The sequence below is a fragment of the Nestor notabilis genome, unplaced genomic scaffold, assembly GCF_000696875.1.
Source record: "Nestor notabilis isolate BGI_N333 unplaced genomic scaffold, ASM69687v1 scaffold2629, whole genome shotgun sequence".
NCBI classification, from domain to species: Eukaryota; Metazoa; Chordata; class Aves; order Psittaciformes; family Psittacidae; genus Nestor; species Nestor notabilis.
The window spans coordinates 44,483-70,052 of record NW_009943068.1 but is presented as its reverse complement, the minus strand read 5'-3'; the positions used below and the strand labels follow the sequence as shown (position 1 = coordinate 70,052).

At 39.3% G+C, this 25,570-nt stretch overlaps 1 protein-coding gene across 1 annotated transcript in view; it reads right to left on the bottom strand.

The window, feature by feature from the left end:
• Window positions 1-24,969, bottom strand: part of LOC104411308 (neurexin-3-beta-like) — a gene marked incomplete at its 3' end in the record, with an annotated part of 37,824 nt that extends 12,855 nt beyond the window's left edge. The window contains exons 1-3 of the mRNA XM_010021697.1: window positions 24,746-24,969; window positions 22,542-22,593; window positions 15,328-15,499 (exon numbers count right to left, since the gene is read on the bottom strand). Of these exons, the coding sequence (XP_010019999.1) occupies window positions 15,328-15,499; window positions 22,542-22,593; window positions 24,746-24,969 (448 nt within the window). The remainder of the gene's footprint in view (window positions 1-15,327; window positions 15,500-22,541; window positions 22,594-24,745) is intronic.
• Between the last annotated feature and the right edge of the window lie 601 nt (window positions 24,970-25,570).

Sequence of the window (25,570 nt, the reverse complement as noted above, 5' to 3'; positions counted from 1 at the left end):
TAAACAAAATAATTGCAAGGCAGGTGATCTGGAATCTAACTACCAAAATCTGTCCCTCTACAAATTCTTGCAAAGCTTCAGTTTTGCTTTGTCTAACAAGGGGTGCTATGGAAGATTAGTTAAAATTTGGAATATTATTTAAGGGCACTGAAGAACAGCCAAATCTTGATATTGTTTGTCTTTGCTTTAGCTCTTGGCTATTATTATTTTTCCCTCTACTTTCACTGTTCAATAAAGTAGTGCCTTTTGCTATTGGATTCTCATTTTATTTCTTGACCTCATTTTCCCCTTAGTCCTGGGTGCCCTTTACTCTATCTTCAATTCCCTCAGATCACACTGTTTGCTGGGAGCCACATCTTTCCTTTCATTCATCTCACCGTGGACTGGAGTTAAAAGCTACCTTCACACTGCAACTCCCCTCAGCTCACTGCCCTCATGACAAAAGGGAATGAGGTCTTGATAACATAAGTACTAAAAATAGGAGAGAGAATTGTCAAACAAGACTAGAACAGCAGAAGTTACTCAGGTAAGTGAGCTGTTTCTAAGGTTCTAGTGCCTCAACCAAAAGCTTTACACTGTTGCCACTCTCTATTTTATCTTTTTTAGCCTATAAAATATAGAGTCCTAATTCAAAGCAAAGCAGCATTCAGGCCAAAATAATTTGGTAAATTCAGAGGAAAACTAGGAGATTAAAGTTTAAATGTCTGCCTACAAGGTGCAGCTAACATGGGCCACTGAGACGTTAGTAAGACTAAGGAAGACTTTGAGAAGTCATCTAATTCATCCCTCTGCCCCAGGACAAGATCAGTAACATTTTAACCTCCCTTATATTAATCTTTCAATCCTATCTTAGATGACTGAGAAAATGAGTCACTTGCCCCAATAATCTAACACAGAAGCACAACAGGAGCAAAACTAAAAGAAAACTCAGACTAGCAAAGGTGGAAGAAGGTTAATCAAAGTTTTTCAAGTGTGCAGAAGAAAAAGAAAAAAGCCTTTTGAAAAATGTGATTCAGATCTTATTTTATATGAGCAGATTATACTGAATCAGTTCAGCCATACAGAAGCTGAGGCCATGGGCGTGTGATAAAAGTAACTTGCTTTAGCTCTCTTGATTTATGCTGGAAAAGTGAACTGGCGTAGGGTATAAAGAAAGCAGTTACCAGTTCAACCTTTTCACAGATATGAAATTATTCGGGTGTCTACATTACCATATCTTTGAGATGTTTTGTAAGTAATGTGTAAATTACTGTTTTTTTCACTGACCATGTTCAAATTAAGGCCTGTATCAGGCAGCCAAGGCTAAAGTGACTATTAAAGAATAACTGAAACTACATATTGATCTTTCCATTTTAAACAAGAACAAATCTAATTTTTCAGGAAGAGATACGAAACAGTTCAGAATAAAATCCACTGCTACTGTTCCCACATCCCACTTCGTGATTCCTTTGGGAAAGGTTAGGTTCTGATTTATACAGCCCAATGGAATCAAGCAGCAATAACCAAATGCCAAAAGCACTTTATTTGTATTGGCACTCTAAATTCTGTTAACGTCCATTTATCTAGGGGTTCCTTAGCTGTTCTGTGGATTATGCGAAGTCAGGGCAGAGAAACACTGGATCTAGTTTACATGTGTTGGGTTAGGCATTGGAGCTACATCAGTGCAGCTATTTCGCTTCCAGGACCAACATGAGACTGAAAACAGAGCAACTGCCTTTGCATGGTGCAGGTTCTGAGGTTAGAAACTTTGTAGCCTTACACCTTGCTTTATAGAGTCAGCGGCTCATAATCAGGTCCCTGCAAACAAGAGCGCTCAGTTAGACAGTAGCTTAGGTCTGGCACAGCCAGCACGGAGGCAGGGCTAGGAAAAGCACTGATTCCTGCAGAACCTCTTGGGGCTCAGTGCACTGTGCTCCCCCTTCAAGAAGGGCTCCTCTGTATGTTTACCAGACACTACATCAAAACCAAGACTCCTTTTTGCAAGGTGTTGGCAGATGGTCACGTATCTATGCAGGAATAGGCTCACTTCCAGCTGGACTTGCAGTCTTGCTGCTGGCAGTGGCAGAGCTGGGTGGGCTGGTCCATCAGAAACCTTTCAGATATTTAAGGATCTCATTTCCCTTGTGCACATATTATCAGGGAGATAATATGGACAGCTGACTATGCTACAAATAGAGAAAATATATACAGCCCTTTCCAGTGAATACAGTGCTGAGTACAGGGAGGCTGCTCAGTCAGTAACATTAATGAGAGTAATGCCTGTCAAGCATTTAGTCAAATGTCACCAATGTGAGGATTGGAAAGCCAACCAGTCAGAAATAACAGAAAGGTAAAAACCCTAAAGAAGAGGGCAAGTTCTCTAGGGTAAGTGCCAGGAAATAACTAAAAGCAAGTAAGAAACTGATGAAAGAAGTTTATTAAGAAGCATTTCCTATGAAGATTATATATTAGAAAGTGCTACAGTCTCCTCAGGGAATTCCTGAACTATTTCAAATTTTACTTGATAAAGTGGTGGAGGACATCAGCTGATTATGGAATGGAATATATGAGACTCAACAGGCCTTTCTCATCTCTAATTGCTACAAATCAGTGATCTTTTTCTCCTCTTGAAATCAATTCTATTTGCATCAGTTTAGAAAAAGAGAATACTAGGATGCTGCAGTGACCCAGTAAGCCTTCTCAAAGACGTGTGCCATTCACAGAGTCACACCATGAACTAAAGGCACAGAAAACATCCATACAGTGAAAAAATCATTACTCAATAGCACACTCAGAGAAGGCAGACTCACGAGAAAAGGAACTTGTAGTTTCCGTAGTTATATTTTTCCTACTCCAATATTTTAAATCTATTTATTTCTTGGAAGTGACCTGAGTTTTGGAAAATGCTATGGAAATGCTAAATAGTGAAGTGGGAAAATACCACTCAGTGTGCACATGGCAGACTGTTACTCAGAGTGAATCTCACTGATGGTGAACTTACGGGGCTTAGGAAAAAAATTAGAAAAATTTTGCAAGTCCAGCACTGGAATTTTCAGTCTCCATGGAGCTCTGAGTACTCAGTAAATAGCAAAGATGCAAGTTCACTGATCCAGAAAGGTTTTCATATTCAGTGAATTATAGAATATTTTCTATTTAAGTCCCTGAAGATAATGTAAATTGGGGCTTTACTCCCACTTTACTGATTGGGAAACTGAGCCAGAAAGTGGTAAAAACATTGTTCAAGAACACGGGGAATGGCATATATACAGCCACAGCTGGGAATCAGGATCTTCTGGCTCTCAGTTCCATGACTGGCCCCTTTAATTTCTGACCTTCCTTTCACAGAATTGCTCTGCTTCAGTCCGCAGCATTGGATTTCAGTGACTGTGCCTTCCAGTGCCTTTTAGTAAGCAGGGACAAGACTGATGCAGATGCGTGAGCCCCTTCTGTCACTGCATGTCAGCTGTGTCAACCTGGGATTACAGCTAGCAATGTTCTTTCTGCAGGCAATGAGATCAGAAAAACACGAAGTTGTTGTTCAAGTGTTTGATCCCTCAGGCCAGATGTTTGTTAGCCCACTCTTACTGTTTGTGTGTGTGTGTGGAGAGCAGGGGGGATGGGACAGGGGGAGGGAGGGTGCGGGTGGACAAAGGGAGAGCCAGAAAGGGAGAGAAGAAAACAGAATATAACAGCTCCATTTCAATAGGTGAACTGAAACAGAACTAAACCAGGCACTATATTAATGTTTGGGAGTTCTCTACACTGTGCCGTCTCGCAGGATTTTTACTTTTCAGAATCTTATTTAGCCTGATTCTCCACCTGAGAAATATTTTCCTGTCTTTCTCTGCACTACATTATATAGCTACATTTTACATATCACCAGATGACTGAGCTAATAGTAATTCATCTTACTCCGGCAAAGGAGAAATTTATCAGAATTTTTGGGTGATACTGCTTATACTTGGTACCTGGACATTCATGCAATCATGGACCAGTGGACACAAACAGATGAGAACAGCTCATAATATTTCAGCATTCAGACAGGGTAAGCATGCTTATGTGAGCAGATGTATACTTCAGTCTAGAAACTCTTAGCAAGTCTAAGCTATCAGGATATACCTACATCTCTTAGTATGTAATTACTATTCATGGAAAATGGCATGGTTATGATTTTAACAAGAAGCATGCTGGATGTCAAAGAGACATAAGATAAAACCCCGTGGCTTGGATCCCCATGTGCGTACAATACACCTGATTTGCACTGAAGTATCTCTAGGACAGGGACTCAAAGGTGTGTAGTGAGTATAGGAATGCAATCTCAATATTTAGGGAAACTCCTCGGCACAGGGTTCTTATAACATAAACAAGAAAGGTGAGAATAACCCTTCTTGTTAGTGTAATAAGGGTAGAAATGGGATCAGTGCCATATGGATATTATGTGTTGGCATACTTTAAATCATCATTCTGACACAGAGCATGCTCAGGATTGGGCAACTGTAAAACTCATCTCTTCATGAGTTATGCTACGTGCCATAATACTGTTGTCACAGGTTAATATAACTTTTCATAAGCGTTCATTCTGTGTTGCAAGAATGTCTCTTACAAAGAATCCTAGCCCATGGGATGAAGATAAGAGGAAAGAACTGATACTGAGAATCAAGATCATCAATGGAAAAAAGTCAGAGAAATGAAAAAAAACAACAAACAGATGCCACTAAACTACCTAAGTTTTGGTTTGTCTTGGTTTAAATTTGGTTGAGCAATACACTGACAATACAGCTGAGTATTTTCTATCAAATTCCAGCTAGAGAGGAACTGGGAGTATTTCCACATGATCATGTCTCCCTGAATAAATGAAGTAAAAAGGAAGCATTTGCTTTCCAACAGAGTAATACAAATGTAATGACTGTAGAGACGATAAAAATACGTAAAGCTTATATGACCTCATATTTCTGGTCACAAACTAAGTATAATAGTAGGACGATAAGGACATCTTTTGTGGCACATTTTTGTTGTTGCCATGGTGAGTTACTGTAATTCTACAAAGTATAAAATACTTGGCCATTCTCCAGCTCAAGAAGCCTATCAGATGAGCAAACAGGCTCTGGTAGGACAGAACAGAAACCACCCGAAATGCAGGACCATCAGACAGGAGTGTCATTTTGGCCAGTAAAGAAAATTTTCTTCTGATGTATTCGGTATTTGCCTATAGATTTGACATATTGGACATCTAGTCTGATTCAGGAAGATGTAAGAATGATGCTACAATAATTCAACTAACAGAATGCAGCAATTTAATGCATATCTGTTATTTTGGACAGCACTGAAAAAAATCTTTTCCTCAAATTGTCAGTACTTTCTGATATTATTTTCTTTATCCTGGCTAGAAACAAGATAAAGTATTTTGGCTAAATTAAAACTAGTATTACTTCTGTGGTATGTATTAGCATGTTAGAACATTTTATGTGACTGTAACTATGCAGCAGTAATTGAGACTGCTATGTAAGTAATAGAGACAGCTTCTTATTCCTTCTCCCCTCTTTCCCACAGCTCAAGGACTATCTGTGGGATCCTAAGTGGGAATTAGACAGTCATGGCTACTTGCATGAAGATACTATTCTCTGTGTATCCCTCCTTAGGTAAACTTCTTTCAATCCTATTGCTGTTAAATAATACTGTACTGTTTGTTCTACTTGGTTACCTCATATATCTTCATTAAAAGCCCGTGCATTTCCCTATTTCCTACTGCCAAGCTGACAAAAATGCCAGTGCTTGGTAGACCACTACTCACATGGGCTTGAGGTATTTGGTGAAGGTGAGACTGCAGCTTGCGCAGACTCTTTGAATTAAGTGTGCCATAAGAACCTGAATCGAATTATTTTTTTGAAATGAAACTTCAACAGGAGGGATGAGTATTGGAAGTCACAATACAGCCACTTTTTTTCTTTTTCTCTCTGTCTTTCCTCTCCTCTGCCCTCAAAGACAGAATTTGGAAGACAGACAAGCCCTACAGCACTCCAATGCAACTGTTTGGGGATAGGGGAAAAGGGGAAATAAACCACAGCATCATATATCCTGTGGGAAAGCAAAAGACGAAGTACATAGAATTTAAACCATGAGCATAGTCATAACACTTACATAACTTTTTATCACGTTAGATCCTACCCCATCATTCAGTACGGATGCACATGCATTAAGACAGGTGTTTTTGTACAGATTCCAAAGTATGTTTGTCTGTTGGTGACTTAATGTGTGCAGGCTTGTATCTATCTCAGTGGATACAGGGGACGAAAACTGAGTGTTCATAGCATGTAGCCATATTTATCTGTTTTCCAACCTTATAAATATGTTATAGATGTTATGGCCCTGCAGTGACAAGCTACAATCAACTCTTGATTTCATCAACTTGTCATGCTTTAATCATCCCTCTTGGCAGATCTTTCAGCATATGTCACAGTACTTCCTTCAAAATGTGCTTCTCCAATGCTGTTTTATTAACCCTGTCTTTTTATATGTTTTAGGCTCATTATGAAATGCAGTAAATCTATCAAAGACACTTCACATGCCATATCCAATTTATGGTGATAGGAAACATCTGAGAGCTCATTTAAGTCCCACAAAATGAGTACAATATGAAAAATCAAACCCCACAAACAAAGGAATGACAAGAACCCTTGGGATCACATTCAGCCCGCAGGGCTAATCAAAATTCAGTGTTCTCGCTCCTAACTCATTACCCACTTACAAGGGCATTTGGATAGGAAAATGCTAAGACCACAGTGGGATCTGACAGTACCACAAAGAAATCCTTTCAGTTTTCACATCAGCAGGGATTATTAATGACTTCAAGTAGTCAAGCACAAGATCCATGGGCTTTTTCATGGAGGCAACTGGATTCAGCCAAGCTTCTTCCTATTACCTTGGTATCAGAAGTGAGGAGGAGGTCTTAACAGCCTCAAGTCTGAAGGAGGGAAGAGATTGCTAAAGGGCACAAGAAGGCAGAAACCAGATTTGGGTGGTAGGGGTGGGGTGGGTGGAAAGAAAAAGGAATGAGGATATGCCAAAACCACTCTCGAAGAGACACGGGAAATTTTGGGCTGGAGAAGCCAGGCTTTGAAAAGCACAGAGGAACAGTTATTTCCTCTAAAGAGACTCAGATACCAAACATTTGGAAATCAGTGAAGTAGTACAACATGAGCAGGGGTAAGTACAAACTTGGAAAGGAAGAATTTGTTGCAATGACTCAGTTCTGCTTTTGAGTTTTCCCTGCTAATGTCCCAATCAGCATTAGACTCTGAATTACAAAGGTCATGAGAACTTGTAAGCACAATATCGCACATTATTTACAATATCAGAGCTCATGTCAGCTGGAGAAAGGATATGCAGTCTTCTCTTAAATCCTCCAGTGATGCTATTAGGTCATCCAAACTTATTTTCTCCTTGCCTAATGTATTATAAATTAAATAAAGCAAAGTTGTGAGAGGTAATATCCCATTAGGCCATGTGATAACTGTTAAAAAATACAGACAAGCTTTCAGAAACACAAAACTTTCAAAAAAATTACAGAGGGAGAAAATTAAAATGTCACTGTTTAAAAAAAATAAAAAATCAAGAATTTACCTATCAAAAAATTAGGCTGGTTTCTTGAAATTTATTGGACTGGCTCATAAAGACTATCTGTCTTCAATAATCCTGCCTTGGTTTAATTAAAGACTAATACACGTATAACACTATTCCTCTGTAATTAAGGCACTCTATTTCCTCGAAGATTACCGTTAACACTGTTTCACAAACAGAAGGGTTAAATTACCCTTATTCAGATGGTCAGCAGCTAGAAAAACACAGAGCACAGAAAAGCTGGCTCAGTCCTCTCCTTTACTCTTGGGAAATCTACTATCACCCCATATTCAGCATAAAGCCAGCAAGATGAACCCAAGCCAGCATGCACAAAGAATCCGGATGCAATCTTGTAAGACCTCCTGTTTCAAGGACAAGATGGAGACTAATATATAAAAAACAGCAGTCACGGCTGGGAGCTGTTTCCTACAGCTCCCCGTTATGTTCTACATCAAAAAAATCCCTACTAAATTTTGTCTTTAATGACTACAACAATCTGCATTATCTGAGGAAATTCCTCATCATAACAAGCTCTTGTGTGTTTTGTGTAATTCTTTTACAAATAACCTTGAGCCTTGTGTATGTCCTCTTAATATCAGGAGAGGATCTCACTTTTTCCTCTTCCTCTCCTGCCTGCCTCCCACCACCCCGCACCCTCCCCAATTATCTCTTGCTGTCTTCTGGGTGGTTATGTTTAATCTCAGGATTAGGCAGAAGCCTGCAGTTTGCCTTGAACAGCTTATCAGCTTCCAAGAGACCTTTACAGGGAGAGAAAGACTCCAGTTTTGATAGCAGTAATTGTATTTAGCTTGTAAGATACAAGGCTATTTATCTCATGGCTGGAAAATCACAGAGGGAGAGAAAGAAAATGTTGCTGATAAAAAATAAATAAAACCAAAAAGAATGAAGAAAGGAAATGTCCCTTCAGTAGAGGGATGCAGCGGGAAATGGACTTCCCTGGACAAAAATATCATGCCACTTGTGGAAGGACACTGAAAGTATCAAGGGAAAGGTGATGAATGGCTTGAGTAGGACAAGAAATGACCTGTTTCAAAACAGACTGAACTTTAGTTCAGTAGCCACAATTGTGTAAAACTCAGGGAATTTGATTTGTAGAGATGGGTATAACCATTTTTAGAGATACTGACAGGTGAGACCTGTTACATGCTGACAGGCATGAGGCCTGTTGACCACCTCTCTAGGAACTTTGTTCCAATGTTTGACCACCTTCTCAGTAATGAAATGCTTCCTAATATCCACTCTAAACCTCCTTTGATGCAGCTTGGAACCATTCCCAGATGTCCTATCAGTGGATACCAGGGAGAACAGATCACCTCCTTCCAGTTACCCTCCTCAGGAAGCTGCAGACAGTAATGAGATTGCCCCTCAGCCTCCATTTCTCCAAACTAGACAACCCCAGAGTCCCCAGCCACTCCCCACAGGACATGCCTTACAGCCCTGGTGCCCTCTTCTGAACACATTCAAGGACCTTCACATCCTAAAATTGTGGGGCCCTGAACTGCACACAGTACTTGAGGCTTGGCCACACCAATGCTGAATATATCAGGATAATCACCTCTTTTGACTGTTCAGATATGTTGTGCTTGATGCATCCCAGGATATGGTTTGCCCTTTTGGCTCCCAGGGCACACTGCTGACTCCCGTTGAGCCTGCTGCTGACCAGCACCCCCAGATGCCCTAACGCAGGGCTGATGTCCAGCCACTCCTCTCTCAGTTTATATTTGTTCCAACTGTTACTCTATCCTAGCTGTAGGATCCAGCATTTGGACTTGTTCAGTTTCATGCCATTAATGATTGTCCAATGCTCCAATCTATCTAGATCCCTCTGCCAGGCCTTTTATTTTTCAAGGGAGCCAATGGCACCTCCAGTTTGGTATTGTCAGCAAACTTGCTAATGGTGCATTCGACTCCTGAATCCAGATCATTGATAAATATACTGAACAGAACTGGCTCTAGAATTTAAGTCGGAGGAACAGCCAGATGTAGCCCCATTTACCACAACCCTCTGGTCCCTGCCATTCAGCCAGTTCTTCACCCAGCACACTGTGCACCCACTCGTCTCACAGCTTGTCCAGAAGGATGCTGTGAGACACAGTATCGAAAGCCTTACTAAAATCCAGAAAAAGTACATCCACCACCTCCCCTTCATGTCCTAGCTGGATGACCTTATCATAGAAGGAAATCAAATTAGTTGAACATGACTTTCCCTTTGTGAACACGTTGACTGTGCATGATGATTGCATTATTCTTTAAATACCTTTCAATAACACCCAGTATATAATACTCCACAATTTTTCCAGGAATTGAGGTTAGACTAACAGGTCTGTATTTCCCAAGGTCTTTCCTCACACCTTTTTTTAAAATTGGAATAATATTGGCTGCTTCCAGCATGGACCTCTCCAGAGTCCCAAGACCTTTGGTAGATGACCGAGAGGGGTCCTCCCATAACATCCGCTAGCTCTTTCAGTACTCCTTTGGAAGCAAGTAGGAACTCAGCCAGCTTTCTTCCTTGTCTCATATAACATGCCTGGTACTAGTCAGGCAATTTCAGATCTTTCCACCGAGTAAATAAAAAATATATTGTAAGAAGAGAGACTTTATGCCTTTCACATTTTAGATTGGTAGGACAATCTAGACCACCTGTACTTCTGGAAAATGTTTTATGTCAGGCAACAGCAGGTGAGAAAGAATTACTTCATCTCACATAGACTACTAAAGATACAGATCAGCGAAGACTTTAAACAGGCATAAACCACCCTTGATGATAAAGGAAGTCATCTTCCCCTGTCTCCTGACTGATTGTTTCCACTCCTGTGCATTCAGTTTTCATGGGCCGTTACACATGAATGGCATTGATAGTGATCCCACTGAGCAGAATGTGAGAGGGAGTAGAAAAGAAAATTTGGCTATTTAAGCAACATGAGTATGGGAAGGAGTTATGAAAGAATGAGTTCCTCTGTCCAGCTCCAGCTGTATACTACAGTAAGATCCATTTACATCAGCATTTTGGCTCGAATCAGGACTCTACCTCCAATATGTACCCCCCAATTCTCTCCACTTGCTACACCTTGGTTCACACACTAAAATGCTCTCGGGGAATACAAACCAGACTCCTTTCAAATGAAATTAAACAAGAAGATATGCCCCAACAGTTCAGGAGCATTCAGTCCTTGGGACTGAAACTATCCTGAATGAAAACACCAATACATATATCAGGGTCTAAGAACCAATTTTTTATTTTATAGGTATGCAATTATCAGGCCACAGTACTTGCCATAGCAGTTAAAGAGTCCCTGGGGTTCTGCTGTCAAGAGTTAACGGTCCAGCTTTCCCTAAAATTCAACTTCCTCTCAGACACGGAGTTGAGAGAGAGAATGAATTTCCTTTCATTCAGTACCAATAGAACTGCAAATTAATGCTGTTTGAAAGGGCAGAGACTCCTACAAGAAGGCTGAGAGATCACTCAAGAGAATGATAAAGGGGGGAAATATAAAATCTGTATTGGGTGGATGAACTAATGAATCCTGATAAGGATTTTTTAATGTTGTCCTATTTCTTACTTTTTAAATGCAGTCATAAAATCCAGACTACAGTTTTCTTGCTAAATGATGTATATCTTTAAATGATAACCTCCTCCTGCCTTTTGCTTCCTTTCCTTTAATCTTCTCCTTTAAAACATTCCTGCAATTAGACTTTAGTTTGATGTCACTGATACTCTTGCTTTACAGCTTCTCTTCACCTAGTTTTGTTTCTTTTTCTACTGCAGAAATGTAGTCAAGTGCATGGATGAATGAGCAGGTATATCAAGCTTGTTTCGATGTACAAATAATCTGCAATAAATGAAGTATTTCTTTGCAAGAAAGACAGTGGACAGTGAAAAAAAAAAAATCTCCTGCCTAAGAATTAATAAAAACTTAGGGACTGAAGTATTCCAGTTCTGTATCAAACCAGAGATTTATTTTTAACTCTCCTGAGAATTGCTGACTACACCACACTGTAAAGTGCCTCAAATTTGATGGGGTTTACTGTAATCTGAAACAAAAGCACATCACATGTTTCCTCTTATTGAGCTATTGGTCCAAAATGATCCTAACAAAATGACGTAGTAGGTCCTCCTACTATATAGATATACTATTTAGATATATAGAAGGGTGTCAGAGGGAACATGAAAGCAAGAAAATAACAGCAACGAAGCACAACCTGTTATCTCATAGCTACACCAAAGGGTGAAAGCACATGAGACAACATATGGGAAGTAGTCATGGAAAACTGTACTTTAGGGCATAGCAAAAGGTGGATCCCCTGACAGAAACACACTGGTGTATTTCTCAATCTGGTGACCAACTTCATGAGCCAAGCATCAAGGATCAGTACAGCCTATGGAAAAGCCCATCTCCTTACTGTGTACTTGAGAGAGAGGAAAAAGGGCAAAACTAATGCAAATAAATCATTAATGACTCAATGGTTTTGGCTGAACTAGACCGACAACTGAATTGCAGCTAACAGCCCTAGTGCTAATGCTGCTATTTGCCATCACGCACTTCTCAGGAGCTTTGTCTCAGATACCTGTACTGGGCCACTGTTAAAAGCCTTACTGGCAGGGTTTGAATAATACAAATGGTGAGAGATCATTCCTAATGATTGGAATTATTTGTCTCAAAGTTTAGCCAACCTTAGCTCCAAGTTAATTCCCTCCTTTGCCATTTCTCTTTAACCCTTTTCCTCGGAAGAAAGCATAAGGCTCATGTTGCAGGTGACTGAGATGCAATTGGATGCTATAAAAAACCAAAATGTCAGTGCCTGAATTGAAAGTTTGTTGCTTTTCCAGTTTCCTTCCACTTCCTTGCCTTTTATTTGAAGTTGCAAAAATACAGCTTCAGAGTCTTTCAGTCCCATTGGGCTAGTTTCATTTAATTTCAGTTTAACTGAGGACTGTGTTTTAATGAAAGCCAATATTCTCTCTCTTTTCTCATTTAATGGATATCCCACTTTTATTTGTACTTTCCATTGAGCAAGTAATTATGAGTCTAATGTATAATCCTTCTACAGGTAATAAAATTCAGAGAGGAGCATGGAAATGCCATGCAGAATGCAGCCCTGGTGTCTGAAGATTGCACTCTGTGTGATGATGTGGAAGATAATTTAGCTAGTTTATAAAATTTGCAAACATTAGGCTGTAGCACTGTGAAGAAAAATCAAGAACTGGTGAAATTGTTCCTATTATAGACAACACAGGATTACCCAAATATGCATGTGCAACAAATATGGGTTTTTTTAAACTAAAAATAACTGTGTTTCCAGAATTAAAGTATATATCCATAAATTATCTGATTCCTTAGCTACTATTACATAAGTTTGATAGGAACTGCAGTTTCAGCAGCCTTCAGCTGAAATGCTGGATTAGCATGGGCCAACCCAAACACAAAGCTTTCTAGAGAGCTCTGGTGAACACCCGTTTGGTCTTGGGGAACACTAGTGCAATTTTGGTCTGTGAAAGACAACAAATTATTAATTTCAAAAGCTCCTGTTTGTTCTTCTTTTAAGATGTTAATTGCCCAGAAAATGAAACTAATAAGGATTGGTTTCCTGTAGTTATTGGCTCATAGAAGCTTTTCTTGAATCTGAGGCATTCATAATGCCTGTTCATTTTATGGATATTCTGGCATTTAACAGAAACTGAGATCAAGCCACAGTCCTTTCCTCTGGGAGGGCTGGAGTACTTCCCTCTTCCCCTTTGGTTATTTTCCCCAGCCATATAGGATCTTTGTTGGTTTTTTTTTTCAACTTTCTCTCCTTTTTAAATTTGGCTAAAAAATCAGTTTGAAAGAATCTGGAAAAATAAGGGAGACACATGCACATACATAAAGTATGACCCCACAAACCTTATTTTCATGGGGACAGTCTGAAAATTTCATCATCTGCAAACAGCCAGAAATTTAAATACATGAACAGAAAGGAAAAGGTGTCTGGAATATAAAGGTGCCCTTTTCCCTGGGGGTACAACTGCATATATTCAACACCAGCCCAGACCAAAAGACTAATGCTGATTCTATAAACTCATACATCTCTAATGAAAGCACAGGAACATCTTTAGTCAAGACAGAAGCAGAGGGTATTGAGGTAGTGTGAGTTTGATTTATTTTCCATTAAAAAAAAATAAAATCTCTAAAGAAATGTGCTGAATATTTTGTTTGTTTACACCAAGGGCTTACTACAGCAAGTAATACAATAAGAAAATTTATTCATGGGGGGTTTACTGACTGTAATTGGCTGCCAACTGGATCAGAAGTATTTTACCACAAAATAATTGATGAAAAAACAGAAAGATGCTCAGTTTGAGCCTCTCCTAGCTATACTTCCCTCTCTAAACAATGGATAGCATAGCTAGAATCTAACTCAGCATGTCTTTCATGGCGTTCCTTGAAAGCAATTATTTCACAGAAATAAGGGTAATTATTAAAATGTACTCTTTGCCATGTACATCACCAAAACACTGACAAAGTGTCATGTTGAACATGTGGTAGAGAACACCACAGCGTAAACCACTCACATTAAAAACTTTCTTGTGCACTTTCTGAGTGAGCAGAAGAGATGAATTGTCCCCTTGGAGTAATTTATTATTGTAACATGGTATAAACAATTAGGATATTTCTTATAACTTTGGGTTGTGCTTGTGGGTAACTCCTACACAGATAGCAAATTGGCTCATGTTTATCACAGAATTCTTCCTTCTGTACCAAGTCATTTTATGTGCAACCTAGAAAGGAAGAACTGGAAATTGCTTAGACTTAATCCTGGAAACCAGCAAGAAGATCATGGATTGATCTTAGACAACAACATGTGAATAAGAAGAATGTGGTTAACACTGCAGTTCTTTCCTTGTGGTCCTCCTGCCTTTTGTAATCAGGTATACCACGAAGCCCGTTATCTTGTGCACTGTCAGCATCACATACAGCAATCTGTTTTTCCCTTGGAGTGAGTTTGACCTTTTAGCATGGTGACATACAGTATCAAAAAGTTGTGAGTTGCCAGTGGTGGGATAAAACATGGGACAGTGACTCAAAAGCCACTTATTCACTATTCCTGGTGGACTTAGGGTGATTATTTCCAAAGAGATACTGAATTGCTCCACTGCAATTTGATCTAAAGTCGACTAAATTTTGACAGTTTTCGCTAGATTATATGTCAGCCTTTATATCTGTCAACATAGAGAGTGAAATTCAGATGATGCAAAATTATGAGGAAAGCATAATGCCTGTTCAAATACTTGCAACTTAATCTTCCATATCCCTTACACCGCAACTCTGTGTCTACATACAGACATGGATAGTATCTTGGGTGTGGCTAGAGTCACGTCTCCTTTTCACAAGGTCTGTTCAAAACTTTTCTCCCTTAAATTGTTAGAAAATATCACAAGTAGCAAAACCAAGTTTATTGGATCAGTTTGTAAATCTCTGCAGAACCAGGATTCACTTAGAGCCCTCTGTGATAGCAGGATCTATGTGCATCATACCACACAATTGGCATGCTTATTCTTCCAATGTAAAGGACCACAACTTTGTTTTCTAACAGACAGTATATGCATCACCAGGCTGGTCAATTTATTGTTGAAATGAAGCAAGAAAGATTTATATGGCCATCGGTTGTTACTAAACATTAGTTTATAGATATAGATACACTGAAAGAGAAAAATAAGAAAAAAGTATATACCTGTTGGGTAGTGTTCATTTACTGGCCAGCTGTCAACCTGAAGTGTGGCATTGCCACCATTCCTGGTAAAGCGTACTACATGGTATTTGCCATCGTTTACAGGTGTGCTTTCCTCTTTAATAGAGATGTCCACTGTGCCAATATTGAAGACTACACCAATCTTGCCTTGCTCCTGAAATAAAAAAGAAATAAGAAATTAATGCTTGCAAATTGCAGCCTATTAGGAGAATGTTCTTGCCCTACAAATACCTAATGGGTAATTGTACCGGTAGATGGCACTGAAGAATACACAGAAGCATCATTTTGACCTTTGTCAGGACACATTTCATTGGCTCTGCTTCAATATGTTGCCTTCTGCACTCTTCTTTACAGCATTCACCTGAATGTGCTGACTCATTTGTTCCCATAAAACATCACAGAAGACAGGTTATAGATCAGGCCATAAAAAACAGGAGATGGGGATAAATATTTATTTGAATAACATGCCTACTGATTATTAGCAGTCACTTGTTCAATTGTCATCTGAAATGCAGCTACTGGCAGACTGTATCCCAACAACTTTCATTCTGTTATTCTGCTTGGGAAATAAGCAGGCCCCAACCCTAAACAAATAACTGTGGGATCTAGCAGGAAGAGTGCAGTTGCAAGATGAATGGATTTAGAAGGAAGTAAAAATGTAATTAGTCAATGACCACCTGAGAGAAGCTAATTGCTCTTAAACCAAATGAAAAACCTCCCATATTCTCAAAAGACAGTAGTGGCCACCATCTTTTACTTTTCTGCATCACACCTCAAGCAATGCCTTATACAATAAAGTAGTCCTCCATATTGTTTTCCCAAAACGTTTAATACTACTAACTTAAACAATGCCAGAAATTCCTGTCACTGTACAATACACAATTAAAAGGAATGCAGGGATTCAAATCTGGTGCAGACATGCATAACTAAAATGTATCATATAGCAAGCCTTATGCTTGCTAGCCATCCACACTATAAAATTAGCAGCAACTTCAGTAACTGTCTCAATAGAAAAATCAAGGAAGAAACAAGTGCAAGTGGTCTTGTACCCAAACATAGCCTCTTCAAAACAAAACTAAGGTATATTAAGGGGGTAAGAGACAATTTTTTTACTGTTATTGCCTTACATATCTGTTATTACCTTATATATCTTCTTGGTGAGAAGATAACTGCATCCTTCAAGACTGTTACCCTGACTGACTTCACTATATTATTGTTAGCAAATTTTAACAAAGAAAGAAACCTCTCCTCCTGTACTTAGAGGCCACCTCAGTTTCCTCTCCTGGATTTATTCCTCTCTTCTGGTATCAACAGACCTTTTGTTTAAAACCCCTAGGTCTTAACAATTTCTTAGAGAGTATTCCTGCTTTACTTTACATTTCAAAGTTTACTCATACCAAAATACTTATCACAAGTTCCTTATATCCTAAATACTCTTCTTTTTTTGGACTTTTTTGCTAACACCCCCACCCCTAGTCCTCAGACTACAATACTTATACTAGGAAAGGAAAACGGTCCTGTAACTGAACAGGTAATTTAAATATTTGGACTGTGCTTCAACTACTTGATGTTTAGCACAGTAACAGTAAGCGCCTGTTTTTCCTCCCATTATAATGGTAGATTTTAGACTGCTAAATGTATGCTGAATAGCAACACACAGGTATATTCACACTGCTGTGCTTTGAATGGACTTCCCTTCAAGATATCAACAATCTTTTTTCACCAGAACATGGGGTAAGTGACCACAGCCCTTCTAAAAGCAGCATAACACTTTGTTGCAACTGAGAAATGCTCTAGCTCTCTTCAGTCCCACCTTGGGCACAGCTCCCTGTGATGCCTCAACACAAGTTTTGCAAAAGTACGACTTTATGCCAGATGTTGATACTTTTTTCTGGACTGAGTAGGAGCTTGTAATGAAAATGGTTTTGTTCCAATCACAAGGATAAAACACAATACAACACAGTACACCTATTGAAACCAAACTGCAGATGCAGATACAGTTTATTCATGAAATCTGTATCTCCAGGGCACCAGACACTATGAAAACCAGCAACAATTAGTATGTGCATTCTCGGCAGAAAAAAAAGGTAAAGCAAAACATAAAGAAAATCCTACAGCAAAGAACAGCGACCATGGACACGGGGCAAATCCAGGATTTTAAAAATCTCTACAGTTCCAGCTTCCCATACTACACCACCTCATTAAAAGCAGCTTTTGCCAAGACCTACCAGCCTAAATCTGAAAGACAAGCTTTACTGTTAAACTTTAGCACTTCATGATGGATGTGACCTTTTATTCCTTTCCCCATTCAGTCAGCTAGTAGATTTGCTTTCCCTGTTACCAAACACAAGTATTAACAAGACCACTGAGAATGTGAAAAAGAAAGATTTACCTCTGAGCCACTATCTGTAACGTTTATTTTGTAGTTAGAGGAAAAGAAATCCTAACCGTACAACAATGGAAAAGTTGCATTTACAGAGCCACAGACAGTATGCAACATAAGTGTTCCAAAAGGGCTCAAGAGAATTTTAACAGACAGCATGCATGATGCAGCATTTAACATACTGCATCATTATTCCACTGGGCTGCCCAAACACTTTGCACAAAAAGGTGACCATTAATTAATGCTTTTGAAGCCTTCAAGTGACATCAAGTGCTGGCACTACATCTTGGAAAACTGAGATCCATTTTATTTATAAATAATGAAGTGAACTCAGCATTCAATCTGTATTTTACTTCCCCCCTTCTTTATTTAAGGCTACTGTGCCAAAAAGGATTTTTGAAGTTCATCAAGAATTTATTTTCTGCTAATTTGTCCCATAAAATTGCTACTCTCAAAAGCCACATTACTATTTCTTCACTTACAGTCCTGGAGATAAACTTCTGCCATGATGTCTCTAAGACTTCAAACAAATAATTATGATCATATAATGGAATGGTTGTAGATAAACTGTATGAACAAAATAGCAAAGTACTAAAAAGAACGTACAAGGCCTCACCTTGACCCCTCTTATTCTACATCACGTCCTTCCACAGAATCCTGGCAACAGTTTGTTGCTATATGCACTGCTACCAAAACATTTTGAACATTATTTATTATATAGGGGCTAATCTAGAGCCTGGATCAGGAGATCTGCAACTAACACTATTTCACTTCAGGCAACTTTTTCTCTTAGCTTTCTGTGAAACAGATTCTTCACCTCTGACAGAAGGGTGATAGTCAACTATCTTTCCAACCTCTCAAGCCCTGTAAATTCAGATATATTTCACTTAAACATTTATGATATTCTGACAATCCCATCCCTTTCAGCCCTGAGAGCAACTACAATCCAAGAGGAGCAGGTCCTAATGTTTTCTCAGCTTTTACTTTCAACTCCTCCAAAACCCATTCCTTTCATCTGAAGGGACCTTGGGAACATTTCTGAGGTGTGACGTTTTTGCAGGTATGTTTTTTCTTTGGTTTCGCTCTACCCAAGGAGAACTAGAGCCTGTCTGCGTGCAGATTGTCAGGCCTTTGTTTCCTCCATGCTGTGCCTTTACATCTTGAAGGCATCTGTCTTTGCACCTAGCAGACCATGTGCAAAGAAAGTCAAATGAGAATGGCAGTGATTCTGTAAAATGAGTTATTTGAATCACAGAATCATAGAATGCTCAGGGTTGGAATCTGTTAGAGAGGACACATGTGCAAACAGCCACATATACCGTTTGCTCCCAAGAGGGGTTTACCTTTGGGTCTTCTTTTTCTCAATTCAAAATTCAAATAATCCACACTGAAAGTATATAGCTGTTCCCTATGTGCAGAAAGCATTTCATTTAAGAAACCAAGAGAGAGAACGCTGGCCAATAGGACAAATCCTACTCTCAGCTGCATCAGTGTGACTCGATATCAATTCTGTTGAAGAAACTCAATTCCTACTGATGCAAGTGGAAGCAGAGTTTATCCCAGTATCTTTGTTTCTTCTTCTGAAACTAAATGTAGAAAGAAAAAAAGAAAAGGCATTTGTAAAATATAATGGAAATCCAACTAGAATCCCAGGATAACTATGTTTTCTTGCACTCATTTTATTTCATAATTTTTTAATAGTCACTATTGTGCAGACTGCCTTCTCCTCCTACCCTGGCTGGTTCCAACATGACTAGACATTACCTGGCAGACAATACTCCTAGTTACTGCTTCCTGGACATGACTGCCGATTTTGCTGCTCTCATTTGAAAAAGATACAAGCTTTTCAGTAATACAACAACCCATTTCGCACTGTGGGAAGGTTTCATAAACTACATCGATTTTTTTCTCTCTCCCCTCTCCCCCCCACTTCCCTCCAAGTGCCACACACATAAACTTCAACTCTGGTAGGTACCCTCTAAATTCAGGAAAAATGCTGCGTTTCTTTATAACCCCAAGCACTGCTCTTCCTGGAATGGCTTTCCTCTACTTAGGCTTCTCAGATTTGCAATCTATGTTTTAAAAAATCCCTCTGTAATTTTTTTTCCATTTTATTCTTTATGTCTCTTTTGCTTGATCTCCTTTGGGGTTTTGTTTGTTTGTTTGATTGTCTGGGGTTTTTTTGTATTTTTGCTTTGCCTCAAATTTTATTCTGGATGTTAGTCCAGCTGTTAGATTGCTCACTTTCTGTGGGTAGGGGGACTTTGCACAACAGTGGTAAATGTAGTGAGGTATCCAGGATAACTGAAGATGTAAGATATATATTCCACAGAGGACATTCTCTAATTATCAAAACACCAAATCACTTTATGTGAACTTTCACTGTAAACAGTAAATCAGGAAGTTCTTTACTGATTAGAAAGGTAATAAAATCCAGCATTGTGCTTAAAGGACTAAGCTGCAACTAGAACCTAATGCATGGCTGGTCAGATCTTTCCAATATACGTATATAAATGGATTTAAGAAATGGAAATATTAGAACCTGTATTCAGCACAGAGAATTATGCAGACACTTCTACTCCTCTCTGTCTGGTCATATTTAATGCCATTTTTAATACCACTGCAAGCTAAGTCTGAAATCAGAATTCAACGCATACAAAACTCTATATTTTGTTAAAGGGATGGCTTACTGGATGAAGTTTCTCTTTCTCCAAATAATGGTGGCAGTGAAGGCATGCTCAAGAACTAGTACAGCCACCCTGGCAAATATAATAATCAAAAAAGCAGCAAATATTGTTAAGGAAATGACAGGCACTGAAGCTCACTTGACTTGGAAGCTTTAATCAGTGTTCCAACACTTTACAGTGTTTCTTTACTGTTACAACACTTTACTTGTTTCTTGACACAAGAAAAAAAAAAAAACCCAACATTTTTAAGGTGAAAGGAAGTACACAGACCAGCTAATTTTGGCTGATTTTTGAGGGCTATTATAAGAAGCAGTATGAAGGTTTTTTGTTATATAGAGCTTGTTAATGATTCTTTAAGGTGCTGAACCAGATCTACTAAATGCAAGTTACAAACCTATTTGTCAGAGAGAACAATACGCACAGAGGATAAAATAAATAGATATTATTAGCCCTTAGGGTTATGGTTTTTAAAAGAAGCAATTCTTACAGATACATTATTTATAAGGCTAAAAAGGACAATTGTTATTATCTAGTCTCTAAAATTTTATGTAAGGGCATATATCCTTGTTCAAATTGATTCTGTTGAACTATAGGATATATTTTAGAAAAAAAACACTTATTTGTGATTTGAACATCTATAGCTGAGGAAAGAAGCCTTGGAGTCATTGCAGTTGCTTCTTTGATGAGATTGGCTCACTGTTGAACATGGTCAAAAAGGCAAATGGAATGTCAAGAATTATAATGAAAAGGAACACTGTACAAAAGGAAAATCTCTGTTGTAAGTTAATGGTGCACCTTTGACTTTAATTCTTAAACATAGTACACAGATCTGTGTGTGGCTGTCTCAAAAAGAAGAGATATAAAAGGTTCAAAAAGTACTACACCTGAAATTGTATATATAAACCATCATAAAAAATAGCAATATTAGCACTATTTTTTTACAACTTAAAGAACTACAAATATATAATAATCATTTGGTAATAAAGTTTAAGCAAGGAAAGTACCTTTTGAGAGAGTACATAAATGAATTGTGCAACTCACTGTCACAGGATGTTTCAGATGTTTAAGATACATTCAAAAATAGACAAATTCATGGGAGGAAAGTCAATCAAGAGCCATTGAATACAACAATGTGCATATAACCTCCTGCTCAGCAGTTCCCTAAAAGCAGATCACTACCATTTCTTTTAACTTTTACTTCCTATGCTGAAGAACCATCTAGCACCATAGTTCTATAAATAACCTGTAAGACGGTGATCGAGTAAAAGTTTTCTTGAAGGTTCTTACCGTTTCTGATTCATTTATAAAGTGGCGAAACACTGAAGCTGGCAAAGATTAATGAGAATCAAATCTTTTTCATTGAAGGTTTAGAAAGAGTAGTTTAGCTAAACATCTGTCACAGCCAAGCTGCTGTATTTAGTCCTGCCTCAGAGCAAGAAAATGCTAGAGCAGATGACTCACGGTTGCAGCTTCCTCCTTCTGTGACTGCAGACTCTTCCCCCAGCTTTATACTGCATAAGAGAAAAAGACTCAGCTCTCTGAGTTTCTCACTTGAAAGCAGGCTTTTTAATCTTTTGTTTAATCTTCCCTATGGATCCAAAACTCCTTCAGTTTACCAATACTTTTCTTCAAATGAAGACACCAGAAAATTTTAACTTTTGTTTACAGAAATTGCACAACCACTTTGGCTTTTATGTTCAAAGGCTACATAATATTTTTTGGCCGCAATCTTACCGCGGGGCCTCACATTTAAGGCTTATTCACCATGACTAACAGTCTTATTCAGGAGTGCTCTCTGGGAATGTCCCTTATATTGAAAGATGGCCTCTACTCTTTGTTTTGGAACACACCACATTATTTAGCTCAAGTAAAATGTATAGCAATATCCTTGTTATGAGCTCACCAAACTTTCCAAACTGCCCCTCATTTTTTGCCAGTTGACTTTATGTGGGACACAGACTATTAGATAATACCTTTTAATGGCTCATACTGCAACATGTACTAAAGTATGTCTTATTCCTTCCTGTTCTGGATTTAATTTTTTTTACCAAACACTCTTGCAATATCACAAAAATACTAAGTTACCAATGGGATGTGAAACTGCAGTTCTCTTGCTTTACTTTTACCTTATGTCTCCCTCTTCCTTCATCTTCCCCTCTTTCCATCTTTGCCTCTTGTCTAATAATAAAAGTTTCTTTTACAAACAAAACTATTATGAAAACAAGAAAAAAAAAATTTTTACAAGAACTCAATCCTCTAACAACTCTTCTACCAGGATCAGAAGTGATTCATTAAGTACTACATCACACACAAGATAAGATATTCAGCCAAAGAAAAGCATGTATGAGATACAGAACCTGCTTGGGTTTTCTTCAGCCCAGATACCCTGGACCTGATAAGAGCTTTATGTATCACTGCAGGTTTTAAGGTAACATTAATACACAATACCATCAGAATTACACCTAGGAATTAACTTGGCACCAGAAGTTTCCATATTTCATGTAAGGTAATACCATCAGCACATTTTGAGGACTTTTAAATTTTAACTCACTCATAGAGGCAATCTAGCCTAGTTAGAGTACATGGATGAGACTTATTTTCTGCTTTTGCTGCTGCTCCACTGTACCTTGAATAAGCCACTTCTGTTTCTCTCTTCATTTTGTCTTTTTATACTCTGAAACCACAGGCTTATCAAGCAGTATATTTGTATATTATCTACCACAGTGGAGTCCTGATATCCAGTGGGACCTCCAGATGTTGTTGCAGTACAAATAATTAGTATCAAGCAGAGTATCTTGATTTACACTATCATCATTACTGTGACCAGCCTTGTACTAAGGACATCCTAAGCCCATTTCCTCAAAATCTGGGGAACACTGTGGCACATCTAGTTGCTCTTACTTAAATCTGACACCCACTGAGCAAAGCCTAGTAATCAGTGATGTTCAGCAGTCTTAAAAGGGAGGCTTGCTTCTGTGCTATTCAATGCCTAAGACTCTGCCCAATTAAATCTTTTCTTCCCATGACCTAGGAAAGCACCAGTACACTGGCAGTCAATTAACGGGTGGTAAAATGTTACACGAAATACATGCAGGTGTGTTTAGGCCACACAATTTGTCGAAAACAATTGTTATTACACAGCTGGTGAAGCTCCAGCCATAAGGCTGTTAATCCCTCTCATGTAGGGATATCGTAATGCAAGCAAAGCAACAGAAATTAGCAGCATGCTGAAAAGGGGTATTTCCTAGGGAAACAGGATGCAAATGAATTAAGAAAGCAATACCTGTCCACTGGTTCACTAGGAAATATACTATTCAGATGTCTCATTTGTTTCCCCAACTCACAAAATGCATCATGAAAACCTGCCCTATCTAATGGTGTGAACTCCAACTATAATTAGGATTAAACATTCTAAAGATGCCTTTTGAGAATATTAATAGTATATCCTGGAAAGTTTTGTGAAATGATACCTTTTAGATATGTTTATGGGACTAAGGCAGAAACAGTGAACCATTCTGAATGCTGACATTCACTTCCGTTTTCCTACAGGGCTGAACCAATGCATACTGTGTGCTGCATTTTACACTTAAAGCATCCACAAGCTGCTGCAGTCCTCCTGCATTACCAAAGTTGACTGATTAAATTCAGGCCTTTACATTTCTGTTTCTAAATGCTGCCATGTAACTCACTGTTCAGACAAAAATGTGACCAGCTGCTAAAATGTCACATCCACTCAATAAAAAAAATGACTACAGTAATAAGTCAGATTTTAGCAAGGCACAAGAACAAGCAACTTGCTCAAAAGTAGAGATCTTCCAGGAGAAAATATCTCCATTAATCTCAATGTCTTCTTTGGAGTTTTAATTCACCGGGTAACATTCCCGGCAACGTAAACTGACAGAGCTACTGTGGCAGTTACACTGTGGTGAGTGACCCTGGCTGGACACCAGGTGCCTACCAAAGACGCTCTATCACTTCCCTTCCTCAGCTGGACAGGGGAGAGAAAATATAATGAAAGACTTTTGGGTTGAGATAAGGACAGGGAGAGATCATTCATACATTACTGTTGCAGGCAAACCAGATTCGACTCAGGGGAAATTAGTTTAATTCATTACCAATCAAATTAGTGTAGGAAAATGAGAAAGAAACTCAAATTTTAAAACACCTTCTCCCCACCCCTCTGTTCTTCCTGGGCTTAACTTTACTCCTGATTTTCTCTACCTCCTCCCCTCAGCAGCACAGGAGGACAGGGAATGGGTGTTGCACTCAGTTCATCACACACTGTCTCTGCTGCTCCTTCCTCCACAGGGAGGACCCCTCACACTCTTACCTTGCTCCAGAGTGGGGTTCCTCCGATGGGAGACAGTTCTCCACAAACTTCTCCAACCACAGTCCTTGCCATGGGCTACAGTTCCTCATGAATTGCTCCAGAATTGGTCCCTTCGACAGGGTGCAGTCCTTCAGGAACAGATTGCTCCAGCATGGGTCCCCCATGGGGTCACAAGCCCTGTGAGCAAACCACCTCCACGTGGGCTCCTCTCCCCATGGGTCCATGGGTCCTGCCAGGAGCTTGTTCCATCACAGGCTCTCCACAGGGTCACAGACTCCTTTGGGCACATCTATCTGCTCCATCATGGGGTCCTCCATGGGCTGCAGGTGGAGATCTGCTCCACCATGTACGTCCATGGACTGCAGGGGGACAGCCTGCCTCACTGTGGTCTTCACCACGGGCTGCAGGGGAATCTCTGCTCCAGCACCCGGAGCACCTCCTTCCCTCCTTCACTGACTTCAGTGTCTGCAGAGCTGCTTCTCTCACATATTCTTACTTCTCTCTCCCACTGCTATTGCACAGGTGTTTTTTTCCCCCTTCTTAAACATGCTACCCCAGAGGCACTACCCCCACTGCTGAAGGGGTTGGCCTTGGCCAGCAGCAGGTCTATCTTGGAGCTGGCTGGCATTGGCTCTATCAGACATGGGGGAAGCTTCTATCAGCTTCTCACAGAAGCCATCCCTGTAGCCCCCCACTACCAAAACCTTGTAAAACAAGCACAATACATGTAGAAAATATGGTATCAATGATCTGATACTTGCAGGTAGCATGGAATAAACTATGTGTCTTAACTGGGCTTCCTTATCAGGAGCATTGGTACAGTTG